This window comes from Palaemon carinicauda, chromosome 18, assembly GCF_036898095.1.
Source record: "Palaemon carinicauda isolate YSFRI2023 chromosome 18, ASM3689809v2, whole genome shotgun sequence".
In the NCBI taxonomy this organism is placed as follows: domain Eukaryota; kingdom Metazoa; phylum Arthropoda; class Malacostraca; order Decapoda; family Palaemonidae; genus Palaemon; species Palaemon carinicauda.
In genome coordinates this window covers 12,708,338-12,725,765 of record NC_090742.1, presented here as the reverse complement: position 1 = coordinate 12,725,765, position 17,428 = coordinate 12,708,338, and the positions used below count along the sequence as shown (strand labels likewise).

The 17,428-nt window shown below is 33.6% G+C and overlaps 2 protein-coding genes across 2 annotated transcripts in view; both read left to right on the top strand.

The window, feature by feature from the left end:
- Positions 1-3,515: 3,515 nt before the first annotated feature.
- LOC137657613 (protein Star-like) overlaps positions 3,516-17,428 on the top strand; it is a 213,702-nt gene continuing 199,789 nt past the window's right edge. Inside the window, exon 1 of the mRNA XM_068391972.1 lies at positions 3,516-3,540. The gene's annotated coding sequence lies outside the window, so the exon portion shown is untranslated. The remainder of the gene's footprint in view (positions 3,541-17,428) is intronic.
- LOC137657168 (protein Star-like) lies at positions 8,594-17,280 on the top strand. Its single transcript, XM_068391514.1, has 5 exons — positions 8,594-8,692; positions 11,413-11,568; positions 13,136-13,341; positions 14,593-14,728; positions 17,089-17,280. The coding sequence occupies exons 1-5, from the start codon at positions 8,594-8,596 to the stop codon at positions 17,278-17,280; spliced, it is 789 nt and encodes a 262-aa protein (XP_068247615.1).

The following is a 17,428-nucleotide window of genomic DNA, read 5'->3' as shown; positions in this document are numbered from 1 at the left end:
AGAGTTGTCAGGATAATTTTGCTATGAATTTGTTATAAAAACTTATTTAAAGTGATGAGAAACGGCATAACTTTTAGTGAATAACAGTTTCTTGCTGCTGGGAAGAAGGGCGATGGTGGCTGGTACAACACCCAAACATAAGCGATGGCAGGCAGGCAGCCAGTAGGGACTGCGGTCCACCCCAAAGCCAAAGCAAAAAGTCCTTCAAAAGAAGAAGAAGAAGAAAGAGGTTCTGCATTGGCTAGATCTTCTAAAAGAACATTTCACGAAGACGCTTGATGCATTCTTTAATGGTATCTGAACCAGTGAAATTCCGCGAAACGCTTTAATAGCTCAAAAATCTTTGAACTATGACGATATAATAATAATAATAATAATAATAATAATAATAATAATAATAATAATAATAATAATAATAATAATAAACGTAATATGGATAATAGATGAAACTACAGAACAGATCCTTCCACTTATATAGACTTTTCTCAGTTGGAGCCCTTGGGCTTATAGTATCTTGCTTTTCCAACTAGGGTTGTAGCTTGGCTAGTAATAATAATGATAATAACAACAATAATAATAATAATGAAATAAGGGATTGAGGAACTTCATTAAGAACAATCATCAGTGCAAAATCATTTCATAATTAAAGGCGTCTCAAGAATGGAAGAGACAAGGGACAGTGACAATACTATAGATAGCTGGACAATGCCCTAGAGACTGACCATATCTACATATGATCAGCGCTTAAACCCCCTCTAAATCTAAGCTAGGACTAAGGAGACCCAGGCAACGGCTGCTGATGACTCAGCAGATAGACCTATAGGCTCCCCCAAACCCCCAAGCCTTAAGTCACAAGGATGGTGAGGCTGCACCTACCAAAGAAACTATCGTGGAGGTCCTGTAGAGAGTTGGGTTCCCCAGCTGTACAGGACCAGATAAGCAGCCCTTAAAGTAAGTACAGTAAGTGAAGTATCGAGTTTAGAGCGGGACTTGAACCCCAGTCTGGCGTTCACCACTCACAGACGTTACAACATCGGCCACCACAACCCTAGAAAGTTGAGAAGAGTATTACTATAGATGAAAATTACAAACTTTGAAACTGTTAAGCGATTTCATTGCGAAAACTAAACATGTAAACGTTGAAATGAGTCCTTACAACTATGTATTGTTGCAAAACATATAAGCAAATTATACCCATGATGCAATGTAAGTATGTATTGCGCAAGTACACCTGTTGTTACCAATGCAGTAAATAATTTACACCCCACGGATGATCAATCAGTTGTAAACAGATGTACAACTTGATTGAGCCAAGGTAAACCCCAAATTAGTAAAGGATGATGCTACAAGCCCAAGAGCTCCAACAGTGATAGTAGCCCAGTGCGGAAATGATGCATCAAAATAAAAAGACTAAAAATGATATAAGATAAAAGATTATAAATTTCATAAAGTTTTGTAACAACGTTAAACAGATAAGGCTTGAGGGTACACTTGGGCACGCTATTCTATCTTATTTCTCTTCTTCTTCTTTTGTTAAAGATTTTAGTTTATATAAGAAATATTTATTTCAATGTTGCTACTGTTCTTAAAATATCTTATTTCTCCTTGTTTCGTTTCCTCACTGGGCTAATTTTCCCTTTTGGGGCCCCTTGGCTTATAGCATCCTGCTTTTCCAACTAGGGTTGTAGCTTAGCAAGTAATAATAATAATAATAATAATAATAATAATAATAAATATAGGCCTATTATGTATAACACATGGGCCTTTGTCATCCTGCTCATCAGGAAAGCATTTGCAACAAGTCTGAACATTTGAAGTTTAAAGGTTTTAAAGGCCGCTCATGAATGTCAGAGGCAATTGCAGCGGCATTGTCCTATCCAGCATGACAATGCCCTAGAAACTGACCATACATACATATGATCAGCGCCCAAGCCCCCTCTCCATCCAAGCTAGGACCGGGGAGGGCCAGGCAATGGTTGCTGATGACTCAGCAGATAGACCTATAGGCTCCCTCAATTATCCTTAGCTCACAAGGATGGTGAGGTTGCAGCGACCAAAGAAACTAACGGGTTTGAGTGGGACTCGAACCCCAGTCTGGCGATTACCAGTCAGGGACGTTACCACGTCGGCCACCATAACTACCAGATCAGATCTGGTCAAAAGTTAAATGAAAATCATAGTTGTTCAGCTGTTAAGATGACGTCACTTTTAGGTTTCTTCAACAGAGGTGAATTTCTAAGGTCATCTTGTGGTTCTGGCAGAGTGAATTTGATATTCAGAGGTATTTGTGTTTCCTTTAAAGAAAAGAGCCTGTGCAATTTACGTCAAATCTTATCCTTTTTTCAACTCCGGTTGAAATCTTTTTTTTTTTACGATGTCAATGTTTTAAATAATACGTTTGAGTTACAAGATTCAGTCTTCGATAAGTCAGCTGGGAAAAGGTGCTAAGGTTCGAATCCTTTGTAGGACAGAGGGAATTTGATATTATCACGAAAAGGTCAAATTTTACATACTTATGTCAACCGTTACCCTTTTTTTTTTTTTTTTTTCTTTTTTACAGCGCATTAAGGTTCGAATCCTTGGCCGGGCAGAAGTTAACATATAAAGAATATCTCTTTGGGTCTGTGATTATGTGGCACAATAAATTCAATGTTTAAAAGGTATTTGTGGCTTACTTGAACCAAGGTAAATCACGGGGTTTAATGATAATTTTACCATAGAATACCAAAGGGCTACGTACTTGTGTATCTTTATAGCCGGATAGCCAAGTCAACCGTGTACCTTTATTTCTAATCGATGCCAAGGTTCGAGTGCAATTTCATATCAAGAGGTATTTTCAATTTACGTCAAATCTTATCCTTTTTCCAACTTGGGTTGAAATCTTTTTTTACGATGTCAATGTTTTAAATAATACGTTTGGGTTACAAGATTCCGTCTTCGATGAAAAGGCTAAGAGAGAGTACTTGTGCCTGTTGCATGAACTGATAAGACACAGACTGATATCCAAGCACTTATAAAAGAAAGGAAATGCAACAAAGAATGTATTGTTCTTTATTTCTTCCCCAGAATAATGTTATCCACATCACTGTTATCAGCAAATGAAATAATGTAGTTAGAGTTAGATTGTGACATATACAAAAATAACAATAATAATAATAATAATAATTATTATTATTATTATTATTATTATTACTGTCAAAGCTTATTATTATTATTATTATTATGACAGCCAAAGCTTATTATTATTATTATTATTATTATTATTATTATTATTATTATTATTATTATTATTATTATTATTATTTAACTGTCAGGGAGTGACTCAGGTGGTGAATGAACCACACGTATTCAAAGCGCAGCCCAACAGTTAAAGACTAGTTGACAACTCGGGTACTTCAGGAAACTTGCCTGGTGTCACGGGTGTGGCAATCTGTTCGGCGCTTTCAGTCAGGGTTGCGCTCTTCGACTCCAGTTTGATAGGGTGACGGATGGTCGACGGGTGGCGGGCAAGAGAGGCAGACTTCTGACGGTGTAGTTACGGTGAGTCTTAAAAACATCTCTCTCTCTCTCTCTCTCTCTCTCTCTCTCTCTCTCTCTCTCATACCAGGTTGAGTTTTGTTAGTTTCCTGTCTTCTAAATCAGGAGGTTAATCTCTCTCTCTCTCTCTCTCTCTTTCATACGTGATTGAGTTTTGTCAGTTTTCTGACTTCTTAATCAGGAGGTTAATCTCTCTCTCTCTCTCTCTCATACCAGGTTGAGTTTTGTTAGTTTCCTGTCTTCTAAATCAGGAGGTTAATCTCTCTCTCTCTCTCTCTCTCTCTCTCTCATACCAGGTTGAGTTTTGTTAGTTTTCTGTCTTCTAAATCAGGAGGTTAATCTCTCTCTCTCTCTCTCTCTCTCTCTCTCTCATACCAGGTTGAGTTTTGTTAGTTTCCTGTCTTCTAAATCAGGAGGTTAATCTCTCTCTCTCTCTCTCTCTCTCTCTCTCTCTTTTCATCTTTAGTAAAGAGAAACTCATAATTTCAGTTACAGATCTTTTACCATATCAGAATTACTCTCTCTCTCTCTCTCTCTCTCTCTCTCTCTCTCTCTCTTTTCATCTTTAGTAAAGAGAAACTCATAATTTCAGTTACAGATCTTTTACCATATCAGAATTACTCTCTCTCTCTCTCTCTCTCTCTCTCTCTCTCTCTTTTCATCTTTAGTAAAGAGAAACTCATAATTTCAGTTACAGATCTTTTACCATATCAAAATTACTCTCTCTCTCTCTCTCTCTCTCTCTCTCTCTCTCATACTAGGTTGAGTTTATCAGCTTTCTGGCTTCTCAATCAGGAGGTTAATCTCTCTCTCTCTCTCTCTCTCTCTCTCATACTAGGTTGAGTTTATCAGCTTTCTGGCTTCTCAATCAGGAGGTTAATCTCTCTCTCTCTCTCTCTCTCTCTCTCTCATACTAGGTTGAGTTTATCAGCTTTCTGGCTTCTCAATCAGGAGGTTAATCTCTCTCTCTCTCTCTCTCTCTCTCTCTCTCTCTTTTCATCTTTAGTAAAGAGAAACTCATAATTTCAGTTACAGATCTTTTACCATATCAGAATTACTCTCTCTCTCTCTCTCTCTCTCTCTCTCTCTCTCTCTCTCTTTTCATCTTTAGTAAAGAGAAACTCATAATTTCAGTTACAGATCTTTTACCATATCAGAATTACTCTCTCTCTCTCTCTCTCTCTCTCTCTCTCTCTCTCTCTCTTTTCATCTTTAGTAAAGAGAAACTCATAATTTCAGTTACAGATCTTTTACCATATCAAAATTACTCTCTCTCTCTCTCTCTCTCTCTCTCTCTCTCTCATACTAGGTTGAGTTTATCAGCTTTCTGGCTTCTCAATCAGGAGGTTAATCTCTCTCTCTCTCTCTCTCTCTCTCTCTCTCTCATACTAGGTTGAGTTTATCAGCTTTCTGGCTTCTCAATCAGGAGGTTAATCTCTCTCTCTCTCTCTCTCTCTCTCTCTCTCTCATACTAGGTTGAGTTTATCAGCTTTCTGGCTTCTCAATCAGGAGGTTAATCTCTCTCTCTCTCTCTCTCTCTCTCTCTCTCATACTAGGTTGAGTTTATCAGCTTTCTGGCTTCTCAATCAGGAGGTTAATCTCTCTCTCTCTCTCTCTCTCTCTCTCTCATACTAGGTTGAGTTTATCAGCTTTCTGGCTTCTCAATCAGGAGGTTAATCTCTCTCTCTCTCTCTCTCTCTCTCTCTCTTTTCATCTTTAGTAAAGAGAAACTCATAATTTCAGTTACAGATCTTTTACCATATCAGAATTACTCTCTCTCTCTCTCTCTCTCTCTCTCTCTCTCTTTTCATCTTTAGTAAAGAGAAACTCATAATTTCAGTTACAGATCTTTTACCATATCAGAATTACTCTCTCTCTCTCTCTCTCTCTCTCTCTCTCTCTCTTTTCATCTTTAGTAAAGAGAAACTCATAATTTCAGTTACAGATCTTTTACCATATCAAAATTACTCTCTCTCTCTCTCTCTCTCTCTCTCTCTCATACTAGGTTGAGTTTATCAGCTTTCTGGCTTCTCAATCAGGAGGTTAATCTCTCTCTCTCTCTCTCTCTCTCTCTCTCTCTCTCTCATACTAGGTTGAGTTTATCAGCTTTCTGGCTTCTCAATCAGGAGGTTAATCTCTCTCTCTCTCTCTCTCTCTCATACTAGGTTGAGTTTATCAGCTTTCTGGCTTCTCAATCAGGAGGTTAATCTCTCTCTCTCTCTCTCTCTCTCTCTCTTTTCATCTTTAGTAAAGAGAAACTCATAATTTCAGTTACAGATCTTTTACCATATCAGAATTACTCTCTCTCTCTCTCTCTCTCTCTCTCTCTCTCTTTTCATCTTTAGTAAGAGAAACTCATAATTTCAGTTACAGATCTTTTACCATATCAGAATTACTCTCTCTCTCTCTCTCTCTCTCTCTCTCTCTCTCTTTTCATCTTTAGTAAAGAGAAACTCATAATTTCAGTTACAGATCTTTTACCATATCAGAATTACTCTCTCTCTCTCTCTCTCTCTCTCTCTCTTTTCATCTTTAGTAAAGAGAAACTTATAATTTCAGTTACAGATCTTTTACCATATCAGAATTACTCTCTCTCTCTCTCTCTCTCTCTCTCTCTCTCTCTCTCTCTCTCTTTTCATCTTTAGTAAAGAGAAACTCATAATTTCAGTTACAGATCTTTTACCATATCAGAATTACTCTCTCTCTCTCTCTCTCTCTCTCTCTCTCTCTCAAAGGCGCTGCCGATTACAGCGGCGGGCTCAAGGAAGAGTTGGTGAGAGGCTGAGGAGGACTTAATGGGTGTGATTTTTCATGGCCTCTTGCTAGACGTAGTAGGACAGATGTAGTTGAGGTGCCAGGACAATGCTGGACGGTGTATGTATCGGTAGATAAAATGTTTTTTTTTTTTTTTTTTTTTTTTTTATTCTTTTTTTAGATCCTGCATAGGTTGGGAAGGATTGCATTTTCATTAAAAGACTCCTAGTCCATGCCATCTCCCCTACATAATAATGCGCAAGTGTCTGGCTACATATATATGTACAGTATATATATATATATATACATATATATATATGTATATATATATATATATATATATGTGTGTGTGTGTGTGTGTTTTTGTGGGGTTTATATAAATATATATATATATATAAATATATATATATATATACACACACACACATATATATATATATATACAGTATATATACACCGTCTATATATGTATATGTATATATATTTATGTATATATATAGATTATATTTATATTATTAATATTATTATTATCATTATTACTTGCTAAGCTACGACCCTAGTTGGAAAAACAGGATGCTATAAGCCTAGGGGCCCCAACAGGGAAAATAGCCCAGTGAAGAAAGGAAATAAGAAAAAATAAAATATTTTTAAGAACAGTAACATTAAAATAAATATTGTCTATATAAACTATAAAGACTTTAACAAACAAGAGGAAGAGAAATTAGATAGAATAGTGTGCCCAAGTGTACCCTCAAGCAAGAGAACTCTAATCCAAGGCAGTGGAAGACCATTGTACAGAGGCTATGGCACTACCCAAGACTAGAGAACAATGGTTTGATTTTGGGGTGTCCTAGAAGATCTGCTTACCATAGCTAAAGAGTCTCTTCTACCCTTACCAAGAGGAAAGTAACCACTGAACAATTAAAGTGCAGTTGTTAACCCCTTGGGTCAAGAGTTGTTTGGTAATTTCAGTGTTGTTAGGTGTATGAGGACAGAGGAGAATTTGTAAAGAATAAGCCAGACTATTCGGTGTATGTGTAGGCAAGGGGAAAGTGAACCGTAACCGGAGAGAAGGATCCAATGTAGTACTCTCTGGCCAGTCTAAGGACCCCATAACACTCTAGTGATAGTACTTCAACGGGTGGCTGGTGCCCTGGCCAACTTACTACCTATATACATATATATATATATATATATATATACTGTATATGATCAGTCTCTATGGCATTGCCTTTCCTGTGCTGCTCATGATGTATCTTTAAATTTTTAAACAAATGAAATTTTAATTTTCAGGAAAAAAATAGGCGAACAATGGGAAAAATGGGACTAAGTCCACTTCGAGTTATACTCCCCATTGTTGGAACCCTTGGTTTGATGTTAATAATTTACCCCACCGAAAATACCACAGTAACATCAGGTAAGTTTAAAAATCTATCAAAATATGATATATGTCTGCTGCATTTTACAGTTGAATTTTAATATCAGTGTCAGAACAGAATTATTATCATCATCATCATCATTATTATTATTATTATTATTATTATTAATAATAATAATATTATTATTATCATTATTATTATTACTATTATTATTATTATTATTGTTATTATCATTATCATTATTATTATTATTATTATTATTATTATTATTATTATTATCTCTCTAGCATACGAGAAGTTAAGCAGTATCATTGGTTTGAAGTTGTCTCATGAAAATAAATATGGGGAAAATCCACAGTAATCATATCAATAAATACAATCCTAAATTGAATAGAAAATCCTCTACACAAGTTTTTCAACTATTCAACTAATAAACTAAAACATCTATTATACCAATGATATAATAACTAGTTTAAAAAAACTAAAATTCATGTTGTTTATTATCTAATTTCCTTTGAATATCCTTACAATAGTTTTTCGATCAGTAACCTAATATATTATTCATTATTATTATTATTATTATTATTATTATTATTATTAGCTAAGCTACAATCCTAGTTGGAAAAGCAAGATGCTACAAGCCCAATGGCTGCAACAGAGAAAAATAGCCCAGTGAGGAAAGGATATAAGGAAATAAATAAGCAAGATAAGAAGTGATGAAAAATTAAAATAAGATATTTTTAAAAAATTAACAACCTTAAAACAGATATTTCATATACAAACTATAAAAAGACTTATGTCAGCCTGATAATGAGCGAATAATTTTCAATTCACTCTTTCTATTCGTAAATTGAAAATCGCTGACACGTCATTTATCGAACTCATGGACTTGCATCATCGTTTGAACAGAACCGAGGCCTATTATGGACATTCCAAATTCTGCTGACGAGGTGCAGAAGTCAAACAACGGAAATCAACTGCAGACTTCCTCAGTCTGCAATTGCAGTCCATATGATTTCAGGGTGAATATTTTCTTTAATGGTTTTTCTGCTCGGTAATATTGTGTTTATTTTATTTCCATATAGTTCGAAATATATAGCATTATTGGTTTAAGAATACCGTCAATTGATAATCTATCATTTTCCGTTGAACGAAGGTGTTGATTATCACTAGCATAAAAATACTGTCAAATTAAAATCTATAATTTTCAGTTGAACGAAGGTGTTAATATCACAGCATAAAGATACTGTCAAATGAAAATCTATAATTTTCATTTGAACGAAGGTGTTAATTATCCCTAGCATAAAAATACTGTCAAATGAAAATCTATAATTTTCATTTGAACGAAGGTGTTAATTATCACCAGCATAAAAATACTGTCAAATGAAAATCTATAATTTTCAGTTGAACGAAGGTGTTAATTATCACCAGCATAAAAATACTGTCAAATGAAAATCTATAATTTTCAGTTGAACGAAGGTGTTAATATCACAGCATAAAGATACTGTCAAATGAAAATCTATAATTTTCAGTTGAACGAAGGTGTTAATTATCACCAGCATAAAAATACTGTCAAATGAAAATCTATAATTTTCAGCTGAACGAAGGTGTTAATTATCACCAGCATAAAAATACTGTCAAATGAAAATCTATAATTTTCAGTTGAACGAAGGTGTTAATTATCCCCAGCATAAAAATACTGTCAAATGAAAATCTATAATTTTCAGTTGAACGAAGGTGTTAATTATCCCTAGCATAGAAATACTGTCAAATGAAAATCTATAATTTTCATTTGAACGAAGGTGTTAATTATCCCTAGCATAGAAGTACTGTCAAATGAAAATCTATAACTTTCAGTTGAACGAAGGTGTTAATTATCCCTAGCATAAAAATACTGTCAAATGAAAATCTATAACTTTCAGTTGAACGAAGGTGTTAATTATCCCTAGCATAAAAATACTGTTAAATGAAAATCTATAACTTTCAGTTGAACGAAGGTGTTAATTATCCCTAGCATAAAAATACTGTCAAATGAAAATCTATAACTTTCAGTTGAACGAAGGTGTTAATTATCACTAGCATATAAATACTGTCAAATGAAAATCTATAATTTTCAGTTGAACGAAGGTGTTAATTATCACTAGCATAAAAATACTGTCAAATGAAAATCTATAACTTTCAGTTGAACGAAGGTGTTAATTATCCCCAGCATAAAAATACTGTCAAATGAAAATCAATAACTTTCAGTTGAACGAAGGTGTTAATTATCCCTAGCATAAAAATACTGTCAAATGATATTCTATAACTTTCAGTTGAACGAAGGTGTTAATTATCCCTAGCATAAAAATACTGTCAAATGAAAATCTATAATTTTCAGTTGAACGAAGGTGTTAATTATCACTAGCATAAAAATACTGTCAAATGGAAATCTAATTTTCAGTTGAACGAAGGTGTTACTTATCACTAGCATAAAAATACTGTCAAATGAAAATCTATAACTTTCAGTTGAACGAAGGTGTTGATTATCACTAGCATAGAAATACTGTCAAATGAAAATCTATAACTTTCAGTTGAACGAAGGTGTTAATTATCACTAGCATAAAAATACTGTCAACTGAAAATCTTGAACATAAGTTATAATTATCACTGGGATGAAAATATCGTTGAGTAAAAATCTATAATTTTTATTTGAATAAGAGTTAATAATCTCTAGAATGAAAATGCCGTCAAATGAAAATCTATCATTTTCAGTTGAACGAAGGTGTTAATTATCACTAACATATAAATACTGTCAAATGAAAATCTATAATTTTCATTTCAACGTAAGTGTTAATTATCGCTAGCATAAAAATACTGTCAAAAGCTGATATTTTCTATAGTATGTCAAAATAAAAATCAATGATTTTCAGTTCAACAGGAATTGTTGATTATAGCTATTTCCTTTAGCATGTTCCAAAAAATCAATGATTTTCAGTTCAACAGGAACTGTTAATCTCAGCTGGTATTTCCTTTAGCATGTCAAAATAAAAATCAATGATTTTCAGTTCAACAGGAACTGTTAATCCCAGCTGGTATGTCCTTTAGCATGTCAAAATAAAAATCAATGATTTTCAGTTCAACAGGAACTGTTAATCCCAGCTGGTATGTCCTTTAGCATGTCAAAATAAAAATCAATGATTTTCAGTTCAACAGGAACTGTTAATCTCAGCTGGTATGTCCTTTAGCATGTCAAAATAAAAATCAATGATTTTCAGTTCAACAGGAACTGTTAATCTCAACTGGTATTTTCTTTAGTATGTCAAAATAAAAATCAATGATTTTCAGTTCAACAGGAACTGTTAATCTCAGCTGGTATGTCCTTTAGCATGTCAAAATAAAAATCAATGATTTTCAGTTCAACAGGAACTGTTAATCTCAGCTGGTATGTCCTTTAGCATGTCAAAATAAAAATCAATGATTTTCAGTTCATCAGGAAGTGTTAATCCCAGCTGATATTTTTTTTAGTATGTCAAAAAAAAAAATAAATAAATAAAATAAATGATTTTCAGTTCAACAGGATGTGCTTAATCCCAGCTGATATTTTCTTGCGCATGTCAAAAAATGAAAATGAATGATTTTCAGTTCAACAGGGACTGTTAATCTCAGCTGGTATTTCCTTTAGTATGTCAAAATAAAAGTAACATGATGTCACCACATGTCACAAAATTCTTAAGATTTTTTTTTTTTTTTTTTTTTTTTGCAGGGAGCAGACCAGGAAGATCCAAGACTGATTGAATACATTCGTCGCGAACTGTTAGTTCCTCCATCGGTTCAACCTTACAAACTTGCAAGGTCTGGCGCAGTTCACTTTTCGCAATTCAACCAGTCAAGAATTGCGAATGAAATGCTGAGAGGAATGGTGAGTATAATCGAATTATCTCTGAATTTAATCTAAATATAATTTTATGATGAATGGGATGTTTATCCACTGGACAACTCCTCTTCAACCAAGAGATTACCTTCTGTCATTATTATCATTATTATTATTATTATTATTATTATTATTATTATTATTTTTATTATTATTATTATTATTATTATTATTGTTGTTGTTGTTGTTGTTGTTGTTATTATTACATTTATTATTTTCATTATTATTATTATTATTATTATTATTATTATTTTTATTATTACTATTATCTAATCTATAATTCTAGTTGGATGCTACAAACCTAAGGGCTCCAACAAGGAAAATAGCCCAGTGCGGAAAGGGAATAATGAATTGAATAAACTGAGAAGATGGAATAAAAATGTTAAATGTCTTAAGATCAATACCAACGTTAAAATAGAACTGTTATATACATACTATGAGGAGAGACATATCAAGCTGTTCAACCAAATAAAAAAAAAAAAAAAAAAAATATTTCTCAGCATTTTTTAATTTCTGAAGTTCCACAGATTCTACTGCCTGGTTAGGAAGGTCATTCCATAAACTAGTTGTAGATGGAATAAAACTTCTTAAATGGTATGTAGTGCTGAGCCTTCTGGTGGAGAAGGCAAGTCTGATAGAATTAACTGCAGACCTTTACTCAAATTTTCTTAATGATGCGCATTGCACTGACTCGCAGAGGTGCCCCTTTAGCTCGGAAACGTTTCCTGCTATCTGATTGGTTAGAATTATCTCGTCCAACCAATCAGCGAGCAGGAAACTTTTCTGAGCTAAAAGGGCACCCCTGCAAGTCGGTGCAAATCTGCCTCGCTAAAAAGAAATGACTATAGCACTTCAGAATATCTGCCATACAATTGACCTGGAAAATTAGCTTTATTCTACCGAGGGGAATGAGGAAAGAAGGTAAAACTTGTCTTGGAATTGTAGAATTTTTCTTAGCAACGACCTTGGTGTATCATTTTGGACTTTCATGGCTATGTACACATAAATAATGGAAACATTTTTTATCAGTTCAGACTTGCAATCATGGAATTGTGAAGAAAAGAAAACAGATACATTATAACAAGGAATTGCAATAAAAGATTCTTGGAAAGGCAAAAAAATGAAGCATAAAGTTGGATATTGAATGAGTGGCGAAGAATTGATTTAAAAGCTCAAGATAGAGACGACTAGCGAAATCTAACCGAGGCCCTTTGCGTTAAAAGCTGTAGGAGGAGATGAAGTATTGGAATATCTCACTATTAAACTATGCTATGGAAAAAAAACCGTAATGTTAATGGGAAATTCTCCGTAAAAAATATACCGTTTTCAGCCGTATTTCAGTAAAATACAGGCGACCGTAATTTTTTCCCTACCTCTTGCGGGTTGGTGTCAATAATATCACTCCTTCACGTCCATATATCAGTTTTTAAAAACGGTAAATACCCTGCAACATTTATTCCAGGATTTTTACCGTTTTTTTAACGCCAAATTTTTAACAGTGTACTGTATGTTCAAAGATCAAGGTCAAGGTTAATGGACCATATCCTTGATTCAGAAAGACGGGTTCTTTGTTGAGGTTGGCGCTGCAGATGGAGAGAGGCTGAGCAACTCGATCTTCTTCGAGAGGGAGCTGGGCTGGAGAGGACTCCTGATCGAAGCCATCCCATCCTATTTCGAAGCACTGAAGAAAAAACACAGGAAGGCCTACGCCATTCACGCCGCTCTCTCACAGACAACTTCTGCGTCCGAAGTATCGATGAAGTAAGGAGTTGCACGTTTGAGGAGCGAAATTATCTTATTATTATTATTATTATTATTATTATTATTGTTATTGTTATTATTATTATTATTATTGCTAGGTAAGCTACAACCCTAGGTGGAAAAGCAAGATGCTATAAGCCCAAGGGCTCCAATAGGGAATAATAGCCCAGTGAGGAAAGGAAATATAATTATTATTATTATTATTATTATTATTATTATTATTATTATTAGCTAAGCTACAACCCTAGTTGAAAAAGCAAGATGCAATAAAAGGGCTCCAACATGGAATAATAGCCCAATGAGGAAAGGAAATATAATTATTATTATTATTATTATTATTATTATTATTATTGTTAGTATTGCTAGCTAAGCTACAACCATAGTTGAAAAAGCAGGATGCAATAAAAGGGCTCCAACATGGAGTAATAGCCCAATGAGGAAGGGAAATATTATTATTATTATTATCATTATTATTATTATTGCTAGCTAAGCTACAACCCTAGATGGAAAAGGAAGATGCTATAATTCCAAGGGCTCCAACAGGAAAAAATAGCCCAGTGAGGAAAGGAAATAGGGTAAATAAACGATACAAGAAGTAATGAAAATGAAAATAAAATATTTTAAAAACATTAATAACATTAAAACAGATATTTGATTTGTAGACTATAAAAGGACTTATGTAAGTCTGTTCAACATAAAAACATACATTAGGTCTTTATAAGCAATTTAAGTTGGTTTTAAGCATAATCCGGAGACAGTGTGCGATGTTGTATGGGACAATATTGTCTGGTGAGACCTTTCAAAATGAGGTTTTATATTCTAAAAAATGTGGAAATATAATGCCAGATTTTCGAACTTTGAAACCATTTTCTTCCACATTTATACTGCATATTTTCGAATTTTAGTGTTGAAATTACTCAATTTTGTTTTATGCATGTTCCTTAGAACTCAAAAAGCTTTTAAAAAGGCAGATTTAATCTATTTAAGCAGTAGGTCCATATCAATATATAAATTCAATGGACTAATAGAATGAAGAACATAGTGTACTGGGGTAAGGGAAATGGCGTAGAAATATTCCCGTTTTCTTTGTCACTGCAGACCAAGTCCAACGTTGAAGTGCGATACAGTTTGACATGATGTTTCCAGGTTGTGAGTAATTACCACCAGAAGTACTCAGTTCAATTTAAGAGAACAATAACGAATTATATACTAAAGCTTCTTTGCCTCACACTAATTCATGGTCATTTCCAGGGCTAATGGCCTTGGCAGTAAGCTAGGTGGAAATGGTATTACCGTAAAAGGACTTCCGTTCTTTTCTATTCTTCAAGCACTGGATGTTAAAGTAGTAGATTTCATATCTCTGGATATCGAGTCTTTTGAAGTCAAGGTGAGTCTTTTTTTTTATTTAAAGAAATACTTTATTTGCATCTAGTCTAATCTTATTCAATGCAGTCATTTACTAATAATTTATCTTAAGTCCTTAGTCAACATCTACGATAGATTTGGACCGATCTAATAAACCCACTTTTTGAACGACAGAAATCACAAAAATAATATAAACATGAGTTTTATATGTATATATATACATACATACATATATATATATATATATATATATATATATATATATATATATATATAAATATATATATATATATATATATATATATATATATATATATATATATATATATATATATATATATATATATATATGTATATATATATTGTCACGGTCGCCACTTGTGATGGCTGGCTTTGACCACCACTCAAAACACTACACTTATCAAATAGTATTCACCATCATACAGTACCAAGTCCACTAAAGGTGGAATAGTAACCAAACATCAATACGAGTGCAAAGTCAACTCAAGGGGACAAAGAAAATACCTCAAAAATTTCCTTAATTTTAATACATAATAACTAGACAGAAATAACACCTGAACCACAATAATACATTAATAAATGATACACACTCAATCTTAACTCCCTGTAAAAGAAAACAATTACACGATTACAGAAAGGTCATCAACACATGCATACTAAATGGAGAGAGGGTCCAGAAAGGAGAAGGCCAACAAAAAGTGAGAACATCCTAACAAATACAAACTAAAATATCCCTATCTAGTGGACGATGGCTGGTTTGATTGAAAGGCTTTCACAAGCTCCAGTAATGACGTCAGCTGACAGGTCGTGATCACGATACTTAAATAGGTATAAATATTATTACCTTGGGACAGAGAGGTCCCCTTGGCTTTTACTGAACCAAGGGCAGTACACAAAATGTAGGATGAAACGTCCTTGCTGCAGAGAAAGGATATCCAAAACAAGCTCAACAGCTTCACAATGTGGCTCTGCAAAGGCGTGGAATAATATAGATCCAATCACAAATGTCGTGCCCTACAAGGTTGGAGGCTCAGAAACACACTGAGGAACCATCCTCAAAAAAAGCCCCTCCAAAACTCCGTTCACGCAGGAGCGCAGCCACGTAATCCACACCACTTGAAAATATAAAACAGCCGTTAGTCCATTATAAACACTAACATAACCACCAGTGAAAAGACAACCTATTAAAGAAAGTAAACAATAAGTCTACAGTATATTTAACCTTATACATCTATAAAACTTAAATAATTTAGAAATATATAGCAATAATGTTACAATATATATATATATATATATATATATATATATATATATATATATATATATATATATATATACACACACACACACACACACACACACATATATATATATATATATATATACTGTATATATATGCTATATATATATAAATATATATTATATATAGTATATATATACATATATATGTATATGTATATGTATATATATGTATATATGTATATATATATTTGTATATATATATATATATATATATATATATATATATATATATATATATATTTATACATATATATATTCTTGTGTGTGTGCGTGTGTATTCTTGTTCTATATTGGTTGATGTTTTGATATTGTTTGGTTTTAACAACGATAACAAACTGATACATATTCCCAAAGAAAATCAGGATATCTTCAACACCAGCTATTTTTCGAATTCATCAATTCTGTACTTCAATCCTTTCGTTGTGATTTTGATGAATCATAGAATAATGTGAGACTATTTTACATATAACTGAATATCATTATAGACCATATGCCTTTTGTTGTGTTTCCAAACGTAAGGTGATGTAATTTAAAGGTTTAAAGGCCGCTCATGAAAGGCAGAGGCAAGGGAAAGTGACATTGCCCTATCGAGTAGGACAATGCCCTAGAGACTGACCATATATACATATATACATATATACATATATATACATATGATCAACGCCCAAGCCTAGGATAAAGGAAGGTCAGGTAATGGCTGCTGATGACTCAGCAGATAGACCTATAGGCTCCCCCAAACCCCTTATCCTTAGCTCACAAGGATGGTGAGGTTGCAGCGACCAAAGGAACTAGCGAGACTAAGCGGGACTCGAACCCCAGTCTGGCGTTTACCATGTGAAACTGCATTTTCAGCAAATATTGCTGGAAACAACGCAAACACATTGCTAATCATCATCCTGTCTTTTCTTTCTTTCGAGAAATTACGTTTCTTTCCATTAGTGAAAGTGATATCACCTTTTCTGTTGATTTGAAAACAAAATTTCAAATTTGGAACATCAATGAAGAAGTCCTTTTCAAAATCACGATTTCCAAATTTCGATTTTCTTCTTTTCCTTTTAGATTCTGAAGACCATTCCATGGGATAAGATCAAGTTTAGGCTGATGTGCATTGAGGTGGCCCACATTCCCGAGGGGAAGGAATTCCTGACGAAATTCCTACAAAAAAAAGGATACGAATTTCTAGGATACGGAAAAATCGATGCTTGGTTTTCACATCCAGATCTCTTAAAGACAAATGTTAAACCACATTAGGAGTTTTAACGTATAAATTTCTTTATTAAATCTTTTGAGGATTTCATTGGATATCTTTTTTTCAGCAGTTTTAGCATCTTTTTTATATGTAATTTATTAAATAAATAATTTTATGAATGCTTTTATATTTAAAGCATTTTGACTAATA

Coding starts and splice junctions, on each gene's coding strand:
- LOC137657168 (XM_068391514.1), top strand. CDS start 8,594: ATGGACATTCCAAATTCTGCTGACGAGGTGCAGAAGTCAAACAACGGA. Junction 8,693..11,412: donor GCAGTCCATATGATTTCAGG/GTGAATATTTTC, acceptor TTTTTTTTGCAG/GGAGCAGACCAGGAAGATCC. Junction 14,729..17,088: donor TCGAGTCTTTTGAAGTCAAG/GTGAGTCTTTTT, acceptor TTTTCCTTTTAG/ATTCTGAAGACCATTCCATG.